This window comes from Aricia agestis, chromosome 18 (genome assembly GCF_905147365.1).
Source record: "Aricia agestis chromosome 18, ilAriAges1.1, whole genome shotgun sequence".
In the NCBI taxonomy this organism is placed as follows: domain Eukaryota; kingdom Metazoa; phylum Arthropoda; class Insecta; order Lepidoptera; family Lycaenidae; genus Aricia; species Aricia agestis.
The window spans coordinates 12,451,630-12,474,228 of NC_056423.1; the positions used below are offsets into that span (position 1 = coordinate 12,451,630).

General features: G+C 36.8%; 2 protein-coding genes across 7 annotated transcripts in view; one reads left to right on the plus strand and one right to left on the minus strand.

Annotated features, from left to right (window-relative positions):
- Positions 1-22,153, plus strand: LOC121735870. Of its 6 annotated transcripts, none has more exons than XM_042126845.1 (26): positions 1-148; positions 286-1,334; positions 1,389-1,669; positions 2,532-2,584; positions 2,920-2,952; positions 3,142-3,198; positions 3,319-3,546; positions 3,816-3,953; positions 6,175-6,237; positions 6,819-6,857; positions 7,833-7,958; positions 8,276-8,809; positions 9,633-9,680; positions 9,871-10,008; positions 10,505-10,525; positions 11,287-11,337; positions 12,254-12,277; positions 14,102-14,230; positions 14,970-14,990; positions 15,058-15,087; positions 15,364-15,483; positions 15,725-17,560; positions 18,530-18,601; positions 18,891-18,971; positions 19,356-19,415; positions 22,045-22,153. In XM_042126845.1, the coding sequence occupies exons 1-26, from the start codon at positions 61-63 to the stop codon at positions 22,062-22,064; spliced, it is 5,340 nt and encodes a 1,779-aa protein (XP_041982779.1). In that variant the 5' UTR covers positions 1-60; the 3' UTR covers positions 22,065-22,153. The 6 variants fall into 6 exon arrangements, with proteins under 6 accessions (XP_041982779.1, XP_041982783.1, XP_041982784.1 ...); XM_042126849.1 differs by having other exon boundaries at positions 286-1,232; positions 1,365-1,669; XM_042126850.1 differs by having other exon boundaries at positions 286-1,232; positions 1,485-1,669.
- LOC121736245 (dystrophin, isoforms A/C/F/G/H) overlaps positions 1-22,599 on the minus strand; it is a 523,358-nt gene that overhangs the window by 202,171 nt on the left and 298,588 nt on the right. The gene's annotated exons all lie outside the window — the stretch shown is intronic.

The window sequence follows — 22,599 nt, forward strand, 5'->3', positions numbered from 1 at the left end:
CAGTTCTAAATTTCGAGGCGAGTAACATCGAAGGACCAAAAATTTGGGATTCCACGGAAGATGCGAAGGAACGCGTTGGGAAGCGTTTGCTTCCTGGCGATCCTTGTCTGTGTTGTGTGTAAAGATGCCGGCCAGAAACCAGTTATTGGTAAGTTTTTGTTCTCTTTATTAATTGTTTTAAAACTACCTTCCTACCTAACGAGAATTTATATTATTTGATAGTTATAAAATTTTAATTACCCAAAAGCAACCTTATAATTTGTGACATAAATATTAATTTTGTAGGTAACCGAGTATTCCAAAGATCTCATAGCCTAAGAGTAAGAAGAGCTGACGAACAAGACTCACCACTGACCCCTGTAGATGATATTAGCAGATCTGGAAATCCCATTTACGAGTCTTGGGAAGACTATGGGTTACCTGGTTATGACCCCATCTACTATGGTCCAGCTTATCCTCAAGCCCACAGCAACGCGTACGCTGACGCTTCAGCAAAAGCAGAAAACTATGGTTATCCAGGATATGGCTTAGACGAACCAAGATATTCCTATGGACAAAATTATGGGCCAAGTCTAAGTGAGAGTGATGCATACGCATATTCAGAAAGCAACGCACATGCAGGAGCACAGAGTAATGCACTGGGACTGGATCAGAGTGAAGCCTATGCTGTAAGCAATGCACAATCGGTAGCACAGAGTGATGCGTACGGCCTGGACCAGAGCGATGTGTATGCTGCAAGCAATCCTCAATCAGTAGCACACAGTAATTTAAGAGGCCTGGGCCAAAATGATGCATATGCTGCTAGCAATGTCCAGTTAGTAGCACAGAGCAATGCGTATGGGCTGGATCAGAGCGATGCATATGCTGCAAGCAGTGCACAATCGGTAGCACAGAGTAATTCGTATGGGCTGGGTCAGAGTGATGCATATGCCGGAATCAATGCGCAGTCAGTAGCACAGAGTAATGCGTATGGGCTGGGTCAGAGTGATGCATATGCTGCAAGCAGTGCACAATCGGAAGCAAAGAGTAATGCTTTCGGGCTGGGCCAGAGTGAAGCCCATGCTGTAAGCAATACACAATCGGTAGCACAGGGTAATGCGTATGGGCTGGACCAGAGCGATGCATATGCTGCAAGTAATGCTCAGTCAGTCGCACAATTCGGTCAAAGTGATGCATATGCTGCAAGTAATGCCCAGTCAGTAGCACACAGTAATCTAAGAGGACTGGGTCAAAGTAATGTATATGCTACAAGTAACGCCCAATCAGTAGCACAGAGTAACTCACAAGGGCTGGGTTATAGCGATGTGTATGCTGAAAGTAATGCCCAATCAGTGGCACAGAGTAACGAACTAGGACTGAGTCAGAGTGATGCATATGCTGAAAGTAACGCACACAGTAACTCGCAAGGCCTGGGCTATAGCGATGCGTATGCTGAAAGTAACGCACAAGCACTAGCACATAGTAACTCACGAGGACTGAGTCACAGTGATGCATATGCTGAAAGTAACGCACAAGCAGTAGCGCAGGGTAATGCTCTAGCACAGAGTAATGCATATGCAATAGCAGAAAGTAATGCTCAAGATTACTACAAGGAACCGACCTTAGAAATCCCTATATACTATCAATATGGACAGGATCAAATAAAACCAGACGGACTAAGAGCTTTAGGGTAAGTAAAACGAATAATAATTACTAAAGCTTTGGTTCCTTGATTACATATTGTTATCCACTAGACACTAATTTAAACGGATTTTTACATTTCAATTAGAGATCATTCTTTACTTTCTTATTCCACGACACCATTATATTTAATGATAGTATTCACTACTATTTTCATCACAAATAGGCCGACTCATTCAAAATAATCATGACAAAATCATAATCTCTACAACAAAAATTAATCCTATTTAAACAAATAGTGTAACAAACAATAGATGCAATACAAAACCTTAACAATTACATCTCGCTAATAATTCGGGACGTTTCAATCCACGCGAACCACGCCTCATACAATATTCACCCAACAGCTCTAATTCCGAATTACCGTCCCAAGCGTCCCTGGGTCAAATTACCATTGCAGATGGATATACTTAATTTTTCATTAGATTACTCGTAACTAATGGTTTAAACCAAGTTTGGATGTTAGTTTCCTTGGAGTTCAGTAATAAACTTTGATTGCAATATCAGATTCTAAACTCGGTGGGGATCATCTCGAGATTTTATGCAAGTGCTTCCTTGAACAGTGTTATTTTGGGAAACTTTTAATTACTAGCATTACTTGAGATTACTAGAGTTACAGTTTATTTCAGTTAAATATTGAACAAGATGATGTTCGAAACACCGTTGCGCTAAAATTCGTTTATCGCGCGGAAACCGTACATTTTTCCGGGATAAAAAGTATCTTATGTCCTGTCTCGGGATTAAAAGTATCTCCATACTAAATTACAGCAAAATAGGGTCAACCGTTTGGGAGACAGACAGACACACTTTCGCATTTATAATATGGATTTAATAATACATTTTCATTTTAGGTCCGTAGTAGAAGAACCGTTATATGGGCACTATGGCGATGAAGATAAATCTGGTAAATTATTATCCTTGCGCGCTGCAGATAATTTTAATTCCATCTCACATAATATCTCAAGGACATACTGTACTTTTACCGAATAAAAACTTGTTTATTTACAAAGGCAAAATTAATCTAAATCCGTTTAGTAGTTTTAGCGTAAATAAGTAACAGCCATATTACTCACTCGCAAAGTTTCATTCTTAAGTTATGTGATATGATAAAAGAAATAGTCATAATATTACACACAGAGTTTCGTCCTTATATTATTATGATGTGAAAGCGAACGGTACAACTGTAATTTCTACTTCAAAAAATATTAACTCTTTAAGAAAATTTAAAATCTGTTTCAGCGCACTCACACAGCTCAGCTCACGCTTTTGCAGGTAATATGCAAATTTAAGCTTACAATGTTTTCACAATGTTATTATAAGACTTGTGGATATGTGAGAAGTTTTAAGCAAGAGTTTTAACAACTTTTCACACACTAGGTAGAGCTGTTGATGCATTTTTTAGTGTGCTTCAATCATAGAATTATTTATATACTGGCTGCAATCTTGATCAAATGTTCACAGGAGCCTACTCCAGATTAATTCCTCGAGAAGAACACATCAGACCGCATTCGATGCCAGGTGAATATCATCGTGGTTTTAAGTAATGGCTTTAAAAAAAATCCGTGGAACGATATTCAGCTCCTCATATTATAAGTACCTCTATTAGAAAATACTATCATGAAATTGTTTTATTTCCAGGAGGAAAAGATGCTATACAGTGCACAAAAGAAGGACAGATATTTCACCTGTGGATTCCTGTCATTGGCTGCACGGTCTGCATATGTGTGAAAGAGGGATACTACACAGAACCTTACTGTGTGAAGTGCGATTGTTCAGCTCCACAGCATGGAGTAGCGCCAACAATAGAAGCGCCAGTGGTTATACAACCTGTGGTCCCTGCACCGCTACCGCAACCGGAATCACAAGGTAATCCACCATTAGTTGACGGTTCTTTCGGGATTTAGGAAATAGCAAAGTTTTAGTTGGCGAAGTTCGAACAGAAATATGTGGGATTAAATGTAAGCATAAGTAATTTCAGCATGTCTTTTCAAGGTTTGGGCTAATCCTACATAACATTTTCGTTTGCAAACTTTGTCATTTAAATTAGTGGGCAGCTTAAAGATTTGGCTTTATTTCGATTCTTTTACAGAACCAAGACATTAATAAAGGTTCCAAAAGAATGTTTTTTGTTCTAGTTTCCTGTGACCCCCTACCAACGGACACTCCCTTCGAGAACCCCATGAACCCGTGCCAGATCTGCGTCTGCCAGAGATCTATCAATAGCCTGGGACAGCCAGACATTCAGATCACTTGCGAGGAAAACCCAGAATGCTGTAAGTATGGAGCCATTCACACATAATCCAAAATCTCAGTTCTACAAGGCTTGCGGCCGAAGCGGAAATGTCAATTATTCTACATGACTCCTTTGGTGCAAGGGCAAAATCAGAATTAACGCCGCCATCTTCCAAAATGTCATATGAGGGGACTGTTCCACACATTGAGGTACTATAGACTGGAGAGAGCCTTACATCGGTGTATAAGCGTCAAAAGCGTGTAATGTTATGTCCTACCTACTAGGACATAACAAAGGAGTCGGTCTGCATATTTCATCTAATAAAAGTGTTAACAAAGGTTTTTAGTGAACATTTAAAGCTAGATATTGTTGAGTTTTGTGGTTCCGCTAAATAATAAACCAAAAGAATGGTCAAAGAATGCCTCAAAAACGTGGATTTAACGTTAAATACGTAAGTTTTGAACAACGTTATTTGGGCTTTTCAATCGGTATTTTTGTAAGCTAAAAAGATAATTTATAAGTTTATTAATCCCTTATTCTTGCTATATAAGGCATTAGTGCTAAAAATGTCACATTAATAATTTGGCTATAAAAATTGCATAGCTTTTTACGTGTGTTTACGGATTCTCATCACTTGAACTATAGTTAATCGATATCATGAACTAATTGACTTTCTTCCCTGTATCATAATGTGTTTCGAAATAATCGACAAATAGAAATATTCAAGAAAATAAACGCACACTACTTGTATGAAAATAAGCACAAAATGGCCACGCGATGACGGGCTAAGACTATATCTATACTATAATACTTTATCTATGGTTCCACACTTACACCCTCCGAGACCAAAATGAAAACTAGCGCTGTCATTTTGAGTGACAGTTGCTTCACAATAACGCCCCATGGTATTCAAATGCCATAAGATCCTTGAAAGCCTATATATCCCTTTATCATGTCATTCACTATCTTCTTTGGAATGTCTTATTATCAAGCACTGCTTAGGAGATTTTACTGTATTGTACCATCAAAGAAGTTGATTCGTCGGCAATCTGCGTACCTATGTAATTTGGTCTCGTTAGGTCAAACCTAGCCGACAGATTACGAATAACATTGGATTGACAAAATTCGTCAAAATAACGTAGGGCCGACGACTTCCAACGAATCAATTGCTTAAATAGTACTATCATTTTTTAAATAACTTATTAATCAAATGCTCAGGAAATTTTAAAAAATCCATTCGACATTTAAAATACCTTACTTTTCCTCTTATCCCTATCCTTTATCCTTGATAAATTAACTTACTTAAATTAATAATGTACTTCATAATGTTCTCCCTTCCTCGGTTTTGCGCAAAATTGTATAAGGAACGTCAATTTATTAGGCTTTTATTACGTGAACCGCGACGAAACATGTTATCCTTATTAGCCTTAAGAATACGTTTATACTTATTTCATTTCTTGGTTCATGTAAAATTTGAGTTTCTCCACGCCTTATTGTTAAATTTAATTCTTGTAAATCCTTGACGCCAGTCTGAGCCATCATAATGTTTTAACAAATAATTATCATATATGCATTTCCATAATAATTATGAAATTAGACATTACCAGTGCATAAACCACAGTTCAACATTTTTAACTTTTTTCCAAAAATTAAAGATCTCGCATTTCTAACGTAAATAATATTTACGTTATCTGTTTCATCCCACATGCAAAACCCAGCATTGATCGAAAGCATTCCATCCTGTCTATGGAATATCACAACTATATTTCGCGTTAAATTGGCTGGAAGCATCTAACGTTTTACATATTCCATCGACTCAACCAATAATGGTTGAGCGAGATTAATGCACACGATTTATCCCGCGATAAATGGATCCCCAAAACAAGGATTCCGAATCCGAGATCCTTTATTCATACTTTTCACGTTTCATTACTTACATCAATTATTCAAAACGAGATTTTTAAGGGTTCAGTGGTTTCGTTCAGAATTTCTGTAATGTAAGCTGAATTTCTGTAATGTAAAGTAATAAATTCTATTATTATTATTACAAAATGACAATATTGCGAATACGAAAGTAGCTCTGTCTGTCTGTCAATCCATCTACATGTTTGTCTATCTGTCTGTCAGTCTATCACTTACAAACCGATAAACCGATTTTAATGAAAAGTATGGAAATACCTCGTACAGATGTTATAATGTGCGGTTCCTGCGCTATCAGTGCTAGAACATCTTATTTTACTATATTTGAATATTCGTTCTAGTGGTACCTCCGCAACCGTCACCGCAACCACAGCCTCAACCGCAACCGCAACCGATTCCCATTCGTAAGTTTAAAGTTACCAATAATAATTCTAATTATTTTAGTGCATTCGATTGGCTACAGTTAATATATTAACCAATCAATACGTGTCTAAACACACAATGCCGAGTTCGGCTTGATTCTGCCTACAATGTGTTTTAAATTACCGATGACACACCATGCCGAAATTCCGTCGCGTTATATCGTATGCGTTTGACATTGCTGACGTAGTCATGCGGAATTTCGGCATGGTGTGTTTAGACACTTTAATAGAGGTATTTTTGAATAGATGAATTTCTGCCAAAAAACATCAGAATATAGCATCTATATATTAATACGTGAGCCAAAAACTTTGTATCCCTTTTGACGAAAAATGGGGAAACGTAGGTGAATGAAATTTTGCACAGTTTTAGTTTATATGGTGAAGGAGTGCATCGAGCTAATATTATTTTGAATTTTTTTTAACTAAACTAAAAAAAAGTTAACATTTTACGTAATCCGCCTTTAAAATTCAATATTGGTCAGCCGTGAGTTTATTGAAACTAAATCCAAACAGAAACAGACCGAAGCGATGAAAAATATTTTTCGTAAAATTTCACTTTACAGCCGAAACCGAAATAGTTCCAGTGCATCCCGAGTCTGCAGGTATTATTGATTTTTGTGTATAGACAGGTATTTTGACAAAATAATTCTTCGTATTATTAATCCATACTAATATTATAAATGCAAAAGTGTGTCTGCCTGTCTCACTATTATCTCTGCACACCCAAACCGCTGAATCGATTATCATAAAATTTGATATGGAGATACTTGGAATCCCGGAAAACAATGTCAGTCACCCCGTATTTTTCACCAATTTCATTAATTTGGGTCATTAATTTGCTTTTAGATAAATTAGATTCTACCTCGTCTCTAGTCTTCATTAGATTATACTTTTCTTTATTCCTTATGTAATAGAAGTCAAATGTATGTAATGTACCACTAAGTACTCTCCTCATTTGCAAAGGGTAGACCAAGTCCAAGAGATTAAAACGGACCTGTGGTACAGACGTAGCACTTAAGCTCTTTAACGACGAACATAATCGCCCACAAACTGGCCTGGTCGCAAAAAGCTAATGCACTTACATCCGAGAATAGATTCCATTTAGGTCTCAAAATAAACACAATATTGATTCTAGTTTGGACTGTTACACGTAAAGTTATGATTACTTTATATATTATGGGCAAGATTAAAAAAAAACCTGCTGATACTATTAAAACTTAGGACGTCGCCAGATCAGAAATTTCTTCAGTCTAAGCCCGGCTGCACATTGTCCGAATTCTGATCAGAAACAGTTGAATTTCGCCGGACCGCCACCCCGCACACTATCTGAAATATCTTTCCGGCGAGTTCGAGCTCACTCGGCTCAGTACAAAATGTAAGAGACAGCGTGGACGTTCAACTGTTTCTGATCAGAAATTTCGGACAATGTGCGACCGGGCTAATACTGTTCTGAAATTGACTAGTATTAGATTAAGATCCAAGTTTCGAGTAGCGTAAGTAATCCTTAAAAACATTAAATAAGAATAAAATAGCATTTAACTTTACTTCAAGTAACAAGCTGTATGTCTGTATTCCAGAAGGAATATGCCAGGAGTACCCCCTGGATGTGCCTTTCCAAGACCCTGCTGATGCATGCAGCATCTGCATTTGCTCTATCGAACATTATCAATACAAGGTCAAATGCCGGCCCGATCCAGCATGCGGTAAGTTCTTGCTTAAATGAAATAGTTACGAAGGAAAAAGCATTTGTTAAATTTCCAGTTTCTGATTTTTTTTACTCGATTTTAGCTACCTATACATAGCTAACAGCGTGTCTAGTGTAGCTTTTGTCAATAACTTCATTTCAAACCAGTAACACATAACAAGTATGACCAAATTTCTGAAGGTTTAAAGAAGAAGAAAGGCAAAGATTGTATCTTTTAAGAAATAATAATATGCGAATTGGTAATCAGTGTAATATAAAACCATCATAATTTTGAGTCCTAATGACTTTTAAAAAATCTTACTTTTTCCTTTTCAGATGTAAAACCATTTATCGTACCAGAATTGATACACCCTGTGGAGCCTTTGCCGGTACCAATACCAGAACCTATACTTATCCCAGAAAAACCAGAACCTATCCCAGAACCTATACCAGAACCAATCCCAGAACCATACCCCGAAATAGTTCCGTATCCAGAACCCGTATATCCTGTACCAGAGCCTGAACCCATACCTCACTATCCAGAAATCATACGTGACAATGTACCACTGGTATACCCCGAACCAGCTCCACAAGTTATCCATCCGGTGGAGCCAATTCCAGTATTCCAACCGGAACCATATTATCCAGAGCCATTTCCGGTTCCACAACCAGAACCAGAACCATATCCGGTTCCACAACCAGAACCAGAACCATATCCGGTACCACAACCAGAACCATATCCGGAACTACAACCAGATCCTTATCCGATACCGCAACCAGAACAGACCCCAGAAATTGAGGTCCCAGAAGTGTTACCGGTACCCGTGCCTAAACTGAGACCAGATGCACCTGAAAATCTACCGGAACCAGGTAAGTCCACTAAAATTTAATATTCACGACTAAAAAGACATCGTAGACTAATGGATGCTGCAATAAAAGCCTTAAATGGGTCACTTGAAGTGATCAAAGTAATCGTATATCTTGCGGCAATTTTAAGTATTATTTTATACTTAATTTATTTTACGCGACGTAATTAAAAGTTTATGTAGTATTTTAAACAACTTTTAGGTTTCTATCATAATTGTGCCAAGGTAAATACTGATCGAGTTTAAAATGTAGTGTCTTTGATTCGTTGACAATTTCTGGGGTAATTTTGCAATTTAATAATAATAATATAATATCTATGGACGCTTCACACCACGTCAGTCTGGGCCTGTAGACAAGTGGCAAAGCGCTAACGCTAACGCTAACGCTAGCGCTACAAAATGTATGCGATTTGACATAAGTCATCGCTTCGCTAGCGAATACTAATGTCAAATCCATACATTTTGTAGCGCTAGCGTTAACGTTAGCGTAAGCGTTTTGCCACTTGTCTACGGGGGCTGGCCCCGTGCTAAGTACCTAAAGGACTTGTGTTACAGGTACCAGACAACGGAAATATATTTAATACTTTTATACTATACATATATTTAAGATTTTTATTATATCATACACATATTTAATACACATCCAGACCCGGGAACATTGAAAACTTTTTGTTCCGTCGGCGGGATTCGAACCCGCGACCCCCGGCTTGAGCTACTACTGAGCCACAGAGGTCGTCAAATTTAATTTAAGTTCATTATACTTTACGTACCGAATCATTTTTACATACTTTCTGACTTTTATAATTACAATCTTATCTTTTTCACAGTTCCCTGGCCACCGGCGATACCGAGTCCTCTACCGGGCCCTCCACCACGTAAGAAGTATTTCCAATAATATAGGAACTAGGAAGACACAATTTTGACTTTAGGTTAGAAACCTGCCATGATCATTTCGTCAGCATCAACTCGCTCACTACTAGAAATTTTGGAGTTTCTCTAAGGCTATAGTTTCTTCTTTTTTTATTTCTTAATTTCATCTTATAACACTGTCGTTAATATCACCAGACGAGTCCTGTCACCCGTACCCGCCCAACACGCCATTTCAGCACCCTTGGGATGTCTGCCAGATCTGTGTGTGTACAGAGATCATCACCGATAACGTCATCAACGTAGAAGTCAACTGCTACACCAGCAAATTGTGTTGTGAGTTACTTTTGTTTAGCTTTTTGCACCTACCTATACCAGCTTGGCATTAGTTCAAAGTCGTTATCAAAACGTCGCCGAGAACTTGAAACATGCTAAGAAATTAATACATAGGTGGATGGCAGACGTGCATAACTTGTCGTAGTCAGCAGACCTATCGTGAGTCGTGACTAACATAGATTTGACCTAACTCGACCAAAATGCAGGTCCGCAAACTGCATATGAATCCATTTCTTTGGTCATTGATTACTATCTATCATGTTACATTTCTATGTGATAGTGGCATCGGTTAGTGAAAGAGACAACTTAGCGTTAGATCAATTTTTCGATTCGATTCACGCCCTACGTGATCCAACTTTAGCATACTATAATATGGTATATTTAGTTTAATTTCCATTATACGTAATATTATGTTAGAGCTTGCACCATTTAGCTTCTCCTAATTTTTGTTTGTATATTTCTTCTTATTCCCGACAAATGTATTCTTTTGTTTCAGGCATCGAACCGCCATTTTCAGGTAAAAAGTCACTTAGCATAATGAGCGCAAATCGATTTAAGCCCGTATTGGAATATTTGTCAGCCGAAATGTCGCACTTCGCAAATGCGGGATTGCGTGGAATTTAAATGATTTTAATGATTGTGTCGAAAGGTTATTAAATAGTGATTATGGAATGAAATTTGGTTTGGTTTGTATTGAAATAATTATAGAAAATACAGTGAAAACGTCCATGTACGACTATTGCTATCGTAAATATAGTTCTTGAAATGAAATTGAATGAAACTGTAAAATGTAAATTATACGAAATCCGTCTACATATTAGATAATCCAAGTGACATGTATACTCGCTAGATTATTCTACAATTTTATTTAAAACATTGTAGTGTGAAAAGAAGTAAAAGCATAATATGAACTATGAATTTCATCAGCTTAAGCTGGCCGAAAAATTTTTCATTTTACGATGTGAATTTTCGCTGCATTATTCATGCGATTAATCCAATAAATATTGATTACTGTTTTTTTCGTGTGGTTTCATCTACATAGTTTTGGATAGAACAAGCTTTGTACTAAGTATTATAGAAAATTCTTTGTAGGCACATTTCAGACCTAGGTAATTCGGTCAGGTGATATCAAGCACAGCCGAGAACCACGAAATAGACTTTTATATTATCATGTGCCCACTACCCGCCTATGAATCAAATTTAGGATGGTACCTACTCATTTTTGTACATTAAAATCCTTTTACTTCCAACCATTAATGGTGTTCTTATTTATTATAGGTCCTGTGGTACAACCTCTAGGTATTTCTGGACCACAAACATCAATTTCTGGTAAGTTATCGCTTATCAGAATATCAGAAGTATAATGACGTTATAATACTGACATTCATACATCTTGATCCGAAAACCATAATCCTATTTAATATTATAGATGCGAGAGTTGTCTTTGTCTGGTACCTCTTCACGCTTAAACCACTTAACTGATTTTAGTGTTTTATATGGAGTTACTTTCAGAACAGATATACTCGGCTAACTTTAACTCACATTTAAGCCTTTGGACCGTTGACAATTGTGCATGAATGATAAAGTATTTACCTGCAACAATTAAAATAATACATTTAATAAAGTTTTAAAAGAAAAAAACTGTAATTATAATTAATTATAATAATAATATGCAAAAATAATCTTCACTTATTACAAGATTCTGGGCCTGTTTCACCACTTAGTGATAAGTGCGAGATAGGCTATCCACAACTCTATATAGATTATCTGTATACATATATAAAACTCAAAGGTGACTGACTGACTGATTGACATAGTGATCTATCAACGCACAGCCCAAACACTGGACGGATCGGGCTGAAATTTGGCATACAGGTAGATTTTATGACGCAGGCATCCGCTAAGAAAGGATTTTGATAAATTCTAACCCCAAGGGGTTCAAATAGGGGATGAAAGTTTGTATATAGTAATACTTCTTAACGCCGCGGGCAAAAGCTCTATATGTCAGTTAAGTTGTGTATAGCCTATCCGGCACTTATCAGGAAGTGGTGAAACAGCTCCTAAATATACGTGCTAGCGTTGGCAGGAATCAATAATGTCTCAAATAAAATATTACGACGTGTCTCCAGGAAGTTGTGTTTTAATAGGTATCAAAATAGGTCTTCATTGAGACACCAAAATTTAATATTTTAATCATCGAAGAAACTTGCGGGAAATAGATACTAAATATTATATAACTTTGCAGCGCCAGCCCACATAAAATTCATAGGTAAGTACAACTTCTCAATGAAGCTCCAAACTTAACCCTTTGGAGGATTATAATAATCCTAATTGATTAAACCCTTCAAGTAATAAAGTTTTATCGGACGTTCCAACACGCAGCCTACAAGAATTAGGGAAGATAAAGAAGATTCGAGGATTATTGAAGACAATTAAAACTGATTTAGTAGGGGAGATTCCCTTAAATTTAAACAAAGTAATTGATATAAAGAGTACCGCTAAGAACGTTAATTTCTTAAGATAAAATGAAACAGCGAATTTAAAGTTATAAAGAATTAGATGACGGCCTTTGCGCCAAAATTAGTTTACCGAGCGGGAATAGTACATTTTTCCGGGATAAAAAGTATCCTGTGTCCTTTTCCGAGACACAAAGTATCCCCATACCTTTCAGCAAAATTGGTTCAAAGGCTTGGGCCTGAAGAGGAAGAGGAGGAACTGAAAGACAAAGTATGGATAATAATTGGGACCAAAATAGTATTGCAACCGGTAATGCTAAAGATCTGCATCTAATTCCAACTTCAAATACAGCTTTGAATAGGCGAAGCGGGATAACAAGGAACAACAAACAAAAACCTCGCCTCAAATATAATTCAAGTTTTGAAAGTTTCAAAGTTGCTTTGTTTGAGGATTTATAAATTCTTTTATTAAATCCACGGATTTATGAATTTTGGAATCGTTTTACAATCACCTTTGAGTTTACAAATGCAGGGTTGTAAACGAAACTGGTTAAATTGGTTTTAATTAAAAGCGGCAAAAGCAATGTACAGCCGGCAAAAGTCAGGAAGCGAAATTTTAAATACAATTACAATTTTGATTAAGTATATTATATCTTACCCACATTAATTAAACTCTACAATATGTAAAATAATAATAACGTAGATTTACTAGACTTTTATTTATTACTTCGAGAATTAATTAATATTCCTACCCATGATTAAAATCATTTATTAATTAATTATTTTTGGTGACTGTACAATGTACATAGGCAACAAACTAATGAAAATTCCTCGATTCCTACTTTAATTTTGAAGGGGAAAACGTTAATGAAAAGCACATAGCTTTAATTTCACTATGGTTTCAAACATAAAGTTTTTTGTTTGGTTTTGCCAAGCATTATAAGTCGCCTCAGAACCTTTATAGTACGGGAGCCCTAGAACATTTTTTTTATTACTATCAAGTTAATTTTTTGTGAGTAGCTTCGTTTTGATAAGACGAACAACTCGATCTCGAAAGTGGTAGCAAGCCGAGATAGAAAGGATTTCATACTTTGACGTCTTGATGGTCCTAAAATATGGATTGTTATATTTGTAGGACAATGTTTCTCTTAAATCATATGACAATTAATCTATCAATAAACGTGGGAGAGCCATGCTTCGGCACGAATGGGCCGGCTCGACCGGAGAAATACCACGTTCTCACAGAAAACCTTCTCTCCCTTCCCTACCCTCCCCTATTTCCTTCCCTTCCCTTCCCATTCCTACCCTCCCCTATTACCTTATTCCCTCTTAAAAGGCCGGCAACGCACCTGCAGCTCTTCTGATGCTGTGTCTGGGCGACGGAAGTTGCTTTCCATCAGGTAACCCGTTTGCTCGTTTGCCCCCTTATTTCATTAAAAAAAAATACAAAAAATCAGCTCGTTAGGGTTCCATTATAGGGCTCTGTAATAAAAAAAACAACAAAACTTTGATGGATGGGTGGGGTACACTACTACGAGTACTATGAACCTTTCATGAAAATTCACAATCCTTACTCATTCCAATATTTAGATAAAGGTATCGATTTGAATAAGCTCAATAGGTTGACCTAATTTCAGACAAAATATGCGAGCAGCGAAGCCTGGAGGTTGAGTTTGTGAACCCCAACGACGACTGCAAGACCTGCAAGTGTGAACTATATGGAAACCTGGTGGTGCCGGTCTGCAAACGTACCCATAAACCTGAATGTAAGTCCACACTAATATTTATAAAAAGAGTGTAAATCCGTCTGTAACGCGTTTTGTCCCGCAATCCCGCAAAAGCATTTTTTTTCCAGAAATATAAAGGTTCTCAAAAGTTAAGTAAAAAAAATGTGAGGTTCTCGAGGTCCTCAATATTTATTGAATATGTAGTTGCATGAATTATCTTTAAATCCCAATATTACATTCCAGTATTTCACATTCCCATAACTATTATCTTGATTCTTGATATTTCTAATATAATGGAAATTTTATCTGCGGTCCAACAAACAACCAACTTATTGTTTTCTGATACATTTCAAAGGTTTCTTGCCCTTCAAGCCATACGAAACTAATTTGATCGTTGCGAATATCCCCGTTAACTTTTGTAATAAACCCAGAAAATACCAACACAAAATCACAAATAAAGCGTGAAAATTCGAAGATAATCCTGAAAAATAAACAGCTTATGGCGCGGGTGTTTTAAAACAAAACGAATAAAATTTAACGGCTCACCCCGCCGTCAAATTTGACGAACGGGTGCAAAAAGCGCAGCGCAGGTGGCGTTAAAGGCGTCTGTATCGACTATCGCCCAATAACCGGGAATGGGGATCATATCGCAAATAATGGCCCCACTCGATGTCCAATCATCGTAACAAACGCCCGATGATTGACCGCCGGCTAAGTGTATTGGTTTCTCAATTTATCCGTCGCTCGGGGCCAAAATAACCTTCCCGTTTTGTTTCAGGTGCCGTCGCCCCCGCGCCCGGTAAGGAAGAAGTATAAATTATATTTTATCACTCTTGTTCTGTTTTTTGATGACTCTTTTGTTTTAGTTTCGTCGGGCAGGGAGGTGGTCTACATCGGTGAGTATAAAAGAATATTATTGCATTCGTAATAAGTTTCTTTGCTACATTAAAATTTTTATCTTCGCTATTTATTACACTTTTGCGATTCCTCAATTTTATTTCTGCTGGTGTGACAAAGTAGATTAAATATTGCTCGGCCAGCGTTCGCGTTTAAGATAATTCTTCAGCTTCGATATTTAAAATCATTGTTTGGATTCCCAATTTGATCTGGAAATTGCAAAGAAGCGTTCCGCATCAAGTAGTCTATTAAACATTCAGGGAGTTTGTTGACAGAGCCGAGATGTCGGTACCGAGTTCCCAGCCAGTACTTCCGAGTGGAGGGTAGCATCTGCGTCTGCGAACCAATTTACAGATACGTCATTGCGAAATGTGTTAAGCTTCCATTGAATTCGGGTGATTACTTGTACATTATTTATTACAATTAAGCACATAAATCCCGGGCACGAATTTCGATTAAGTACAGCGTGGCATTCGAGCACCTTAATTAAGCATTAAATATTCAAACATTATTATTTTAAGAGGGCATCTTAATTTCGTTACGTTGAAGCTTTCATAATTTTGTTTGCTAGCTACACTCAACAGTAATATTGATTGCGAAAGTATTTGCTTTATTCGTATTTTTTTATGATTTCAGGTTCGTCGAGTGGAGAAAATAAAGTTCTACCACCACCCCACAGTCCTGCTCAGCCGAACGCTGTGAGCTCTTGGCAACGACCAATAAATCCTCCGTATTCTTCAAACCTGCCAGTTTCTGCCTACCAGTTACCATCACAGTATGAAACTGGTTTTCACCCTTATTACTGGCTACAAAATTATCCCGGAATGGTCACTGATCTCAAACCACAACAACAAATCACCCCCAGCAACGATTTATACCATCAATTAAATTATGTTCATCCATCTGATGCATTTAATCCGTCTTATTTGGGACTAAATGATAATGAACAGGTGCAGGCAATAGCTCAAGCTGTAGCAGAAAGTAGCGAAGGTCCCAGTGGTCATGTTAAACCGAATGACCATTATATAGCTGGAAGTAATGCTTACGTCAATGTTGGAAAACCTCATTTGGCCTATGGTAACTTGTACGGTTGGAATCCATACGGTCACCTTCAATCTCAGGGTCTAAATGATGCTAATAAGTTAAACATCAATGGAGTATCAAATGCAGAAGCAAACATGCAAACGGATTCTACCCTTAACCCATATTATAATCTACTGAAGAACATCTACGGTACTAATTATTTAGGCCAAAATAACAGGCAACATTCGATACCGTATAGCTATTATAATTACGGCAACAACCAAGAGCTAGGTATGCAAAATTCATATTATCTTGGCTATAACAATGCACACGATACTGCTGAATCGGTTGGAGAAATTAGCCAATGGGATGCTCAAGCAGTGGCCGAAGCTAGCGCACAAGCAAACGGTGCTCAGACTAATACCCAAGCTAATGCATATAGCAATATAAATGTCCCATCACATGGAGAATTCTTCGTAGAAGAAGATGCATTGGCTAATGCTTTAGCGAATGCACAAGCTAGACAAAATTATGGATTAGTTTATCCACAAAACGATGTATTTTTACCGGGATATGCTCAAACTAATTCAGAGGCAAGTGCTTTAGCGAATGCACAAGCTACACAAAATCATAGATTAGTATATCCACATCGTCATCCACAAAACGATGTAGTTTTACCGGGTTATGCTCAAACTAATTCAGAGGCAAATGCACAAGCTATACAAAATCATGGCTTAGCATATCCACATCGTCATCCACAAAACGATGCATTTTTACCGGAATATGCCCAAACTAATGCAGAGGTTTTAGCAAATGCACAAGCCACACATGTTTATGGGTTAGCATATCCTTACCGTCATCCACAAAACAATGCATATTCTCAAGCTAGTGCAGAGTCCCATTCACATTCTGATGCACTGAGCAATGCCCTGGCTAAAGCACAAGCTAATGTTGCAACAGTTGAACAACTGACCGATTCTTTAGCACATGCTAGCTCCTCGGCCAAAGCACAATCTCACTCTCAGGGTAATGCACAGGCCAATTCGTTATCTAACACGCAAGCTAATTCATATGGGGATTCACAAGCCTCCGCTCAAGCCAACGCTTTAAGTAATGCGAATAACTATCGACCGAATATTATAAGAAACCAACGCCCATCAAACTTAGGGTTGCGTCCACGTTTATTTGGGAATCGGGTGCGCTACTTTGATAAAAGTGGAGCAAATTCAGACGACAATGAATCTGCTGAAAATGAATCTATTGAAAATAGTAGAGAAGAACCCAATCGATTTGATCTTCCTGACATATTGACACCGGTCAGTATCACAGTTAAATCAGGAGATGAAATTGAGGACGAAACTGTGACGACGCGACCGGAACGCCATGATGCTTCCGAAGTGTTTGACCATCATCTACCGAATAATCGTCACGAAAAACGTGAAAACACTGGTGAGTATATCTTAAGGAATTAAGTGGCTATCCTTTTATTAGCTATATACCTTAAATACAGTAAAATAATTATAAAGCTAGTAAAATTTGTTACCCCTCTTACTTCAACTTCAACAAGGGGTTGTTGACGATTAACAGATACACACTGTGGACACAGACGTTTTAGTTATAGCACTCTTTGTTCTTGTCTGATACATTATAAAAGGGGCTTGACTGAAGAGACAAAAAGTTGGTACCTACCTATACCTGAAGAATTATATACATACTTAAAGATCTTTTTTTTTAATTAAAATACCGTACACATAAGAGTTCTGGCAAACAAAATCACTGTCATTTCACACACAATAGACCCAATTTTATGATGTCTTCCATGATTTACAAGCAACATTAAAGGAAATTAGAAATTATGGACCGAAAGTTATATTTAATACTGTAAATAGACTGCGCAAACATGTTTTCCATTAACTGAACATGGTTATAATGACAATAACTCACAGCCAGGTGGCACACAAATATGGGGACTCATTTTCGCGAGCTTCCTTCCATTTTTGTTGGAAAAAAATTGCGTTTCAGTTTAATATTCTTGACATGATTGAAATAAACAAGATTCTAGGAAAGTATGTTTTATATTAATATGTGCATTGCTTTGTACCTTAACGGTACAAAGCAATGCACAGACTACAGAATAGTAATTTAATTTATCATTTGTTTCAAGACAGTTTGTTAACAAATTTCATTAAATATTTTGATCGATGTGTTCAGCAGAAATATCAGTTTTACTCAAAGAAATAAGAACAAAATATATGGCGTTTACTGAAAATCAGCGTTGCAAACTATATCGTAAGCGCTTCTCTCTTAACTTGGTTTCGAAATTGTGTTTTTGTTGTTTTTTTTTTTTTGTTATGCCTTACCGAATAAAGTTTATATCTTTCTTTTTTTAAAAATAACTACTTAATAATTACTTTTTAGCTGCACCAGTGACACTACCAGCATATTCTACGCCATTGCAATACAGAAGATCAACAAATTCAGAAGCATCTAGTGAGTTCATTACTATAAAATCATAGCATTTTTGGGATCCCGTAGCCAAAATAGCAAAAACTGCTTGTTCTTTCAAATCTGAATTTAATACCTCGATCGTGGGAATTGCAAACACAATAGATTTTCAATTGTTATGCGACAGCCGGGTGCCGCTTGGGGATTGATAATGAGTTAAGTATATCCAAACCTATCCATGACAAACTCTTAATAAAATTATAGTTGAGTAATCAATAATTGTGCCTGAGTGCAGCTGTAAATAATTTAATAATTAAAACGTAATATTTTTCAGGTCTGCCCACCACTGGGCTTCCTGTGTCTACACCTCCACCACTTCTATCAGCCACTGTATCAGATAACTCAGAGGAATCTAGTGAGTTATTCATACTAATTACATAAGGTATATTTGTAAACGCGACTGTGAGTCTGTCTGTTACCTCTTTACGCCCCTACCGCTGGACCGATTTAGCTGCAATTTGGTATGAAGATACTTTGAGTCCCGGGAAAGGACATAGAATACTTTTCGTCCCGGAAAAATGTACGGTTTCCGCGCGATAGACGAGTTTTGGCGCAACGGAGTTGCGGGCGTCATCTAGTTGATGATTATCATCAACTAGATTGAACTTTTCCAATACATTTAGTAAAATTATTACTAAATGTATTGGAAAAGTGCACGTAAATTGTGTTTTATTAGTGTTCAACGTGAATTTCCACCAAGAACTTATAATATTATACTTATATATTTTTTTTATTTTAGCACTAACAACATCCTCTCCAACATTCGGAACCACAAGATCAGTAAACTTGAAGGAATCTAGTAAGTGTTTCATATAATGGTTTTTATTTTTGACGTACTAGAAGTTCTTCTTACGGTTAACGTACATTTTACTTTTATAAAAAGTATCATATAACCTTTCCCGTGGAAGCTCATAGGATACTACTGCTCTATGTCTACGCAAAATTTTATCAAAATCGGTTCAGCAGTTTCAGAGCTTATTCGATGCAAACAAACAACATTTTCCTCTGTATGATTAGCATAGATGCATAATAAATTATTAAATCTAAGAATATCAATGTAGGTTGCAAACGAAAAATTTTTAAGATCGGATACACTGACTCGCAAACTGTTTGCCTCTGGAGTTAAAAGGTACGCTAATAAAACAAAAATTCGTGCACTTTTTTCCACTATCTATATATTAATACGTGAGCCAAAAACTTTGTACCTATCCCTTTTGACGAAAAATGGGGAAACGTAGGTGAATGAAATTTTGCACAGTTAAAGTTTATAATATGGTGAAGGAGTGCATCGAGCTAATATTATTTTGAAATAATGCTTTTATCATACATTTTTTTAACAAATAAAACAGTACACACACTACAACACACACACTAGGGAAAATGACAGATTTTTGAGTGACAAGCCTATACATACGAATTATACTCTTTTATTTATGGTTGAAGTCTGTTGACAACAAGGCGACAAATTGAAAATGGATTATTGTTTTTTTTATTGAATCTTAGATACTATTAGACAATGTTTACACGGCCAGACTGAGATCAGCTAAGTCCCAGAGACAAGAGTTGAAAAATATAAAATAAAGTCCTAATGTCGTTGAACTAAGGCCGAATTTCGACCATTGGGCGATCTCTAGTATTAAGAAATTATTAACAAATTACACGACCGGTTTCGAAGTTAATCATCTTCAGGTGTTAATTTCGAAACCGGTCGTGTAATTTGTTAATAATTTCTTAATATAGCGGAAAAAGAGCACAAAATTTTGTTTTATTAGTGTTCAGCATGAACACTAATAAAACAAAAGAACCAACGGTACAATCAATTGCATATATTAAAAGGTACGGTTCCTAGGATATACGACCTACAAATTCTCATACGAATTAAACGCAAAAACTCTCATATTTTGGGGATAAATTTGAAAATATGCACAAAAGTTTGCGGGTTGCGCACAAGTTTGATTAAATATTAGCATCGCCACCATCTGTCGTGTGTTTTTAATTTATAATGTTAGGGGCTTACGAAATATTACTTATTTTGCCCCGCACTTGCCCTTTAATACAATATAGAAATCTTGGAGGGAAACTGAATACCAATAATTTGTTTTTCGACATTTTTTACATGGCTCTACACTCTACGTCAGTAATTCCGAACCAGTAGCCCTAGCACGGTAACCAGTGGAAATGCGAAAGTATAGACAAACTGTGGAGATATGGTGGAGATAAACTTAAGGTGTCGTTCCAAACTTTCTTCGTTCCGAAAAATTCAATTAAAATGCCACTTTATGACAGAATATAGTCACAAACTGTGGAGATAAACTTAAGGTGTCGTTCCAAACTTTTTTCGTTCCGAAAAATTCAATTAAAATGCCACTTTATGACAGAATATAGTCACAAACTGTGGAGATAAACTTAAGGTGTCGTTCCAAACTTTTTTCGTTCCGAAAAATTCAATTAAAATGCCACTTTATGACAGAATATAGTCACAAACTGTGGAGATAAACTTAAGGTGTCGTTCCAAACTTTTTTCGTTCCGAAAAATCAATTAAAATGCCACTTTATGACAGAATATAGTCACAAACTGTGGAGATAAACTTAAGGTGTCGTTCCAAACTTTTTTCGTTCCGAAAAATTCAATTAAAATGCCACTTTATGACAGAATATAGTCCTAAAAATTCAAATAACATCTTACTTTATGACATATACTATAGTCTGTCATAAAGTGGCATTTTAATTGAATTTTTGTCGGTCGCGATTAGCCGCGACCGAAAAAAATTAATTAAATTAAAGATCGGAACGGCACCTTAAGTTTATGTCCACAGTTTGTCTATACTTTCGCATTTCTACTTTTCGCTGTGCTAGCACTACACAGCTATTCTATAGGGGTAAAAGAGGTGGTACCTAAAATAGATAAATAAGCAGGAAAAAATATATGTGTTTGTGTTTAAAATAAAATAATAGTAGGTACGATCTCTAGCGTTAATAAATCGCGGTCAAGTGGGAAGCGAGATAAATTTAATTTTAATTCCTGTATTGTTTTCTTGAAATATTTTTATGGGGGGGGGGGGTAAAATCAGTTTCTGTAACAGGCCATAGGAGTAATAGCTCTGAAAAGGTTAGAAATCACGGCTCCACGTACTTGAAATATAAAATACATGTTGATGTTTATTGCTTTTAGATTTGAACGTTTGAATTTAAAGCCATCTATTATACGATAGTGTGTCTGTCCGTCATCTTCTCACGCCACAACTGCTGATCCGATACGGACTTAAACGGAGAAAGGATATAAAGTGTTTGATACTAAACACATAATATAGTTACCTAGGTACCTAGTTCCCGCAAGTTCGTTGAACTGATATCATGTCATATTATGTGTAACATGTTATTTATTTGTGTATAAGATATAAAATCTATCTGCTACCGTACTTTTACAGATCCCGACGAACGAAGATGATAACCACGGTGACGAGAAAATCGGCGAGAAAAACGGACTCTGATAATATTTATGTGTGAAAAGCAAAGACAATACACGCTACATAAAGATCTTGTGTTTTATTTCTGAAGTATTTTTCCAATTTCATTAGAAAATTTGTCTTGCTAAAACTCAAGAACAGTTAAACCGATTTGGATAATAACTCAAGAACAGCTGAACCGATTTGGCTAATTTTGAGGAAACATTCATGTAAGTAGAGAAAGGCTTAAATTAGGAAGGACGCGATACGTAGTTCACCGGGTCATCTAGTGATTAATTACATAAGTAGATTGATGTCTTCCTCCGATTTGATTTCTGTAAAATGTTATCAAAATCGATCTATCAGTTATTATATTCATCTTACTTCTCCATAAAGTTTTCTTCTTTCGTTAAATTAAGTTTATACGTGGGAGAGCCATGCTTCAGCACGAATGGGCCGGCTCGACCGGAGAAATACCACGTTCTCACAGAAAACCGGCGTGAAACAGCGCTTGCGCTGTGTTTCGCCGAGTGAGGG

Excerpts from the sequence above, each read along its gene's own strand:
- LOC121735870 (XM_042126845.1), top strand. The coding sequence starts at position 61 with ATGCGAAGGAACGCGTTGGGAAGCGTTTGCTTCCTGGCGATCCTTGTC. Across the intron at positions 149-285 it reads CGGCCAGAAACCAGTTATTG|GTAACCGAGTATTCCAAAGA; the intron begins GTAAGTTTTTGT and ends TTAATTTTGTAG. Across the intron at positions 2,585-2,919 it reads TGGCGATGAAGATAAATCTG|CGCACTCACACAGCTCAGCT; the intron begins GTAAATTATTAT and ends AATCTGTTTCAG.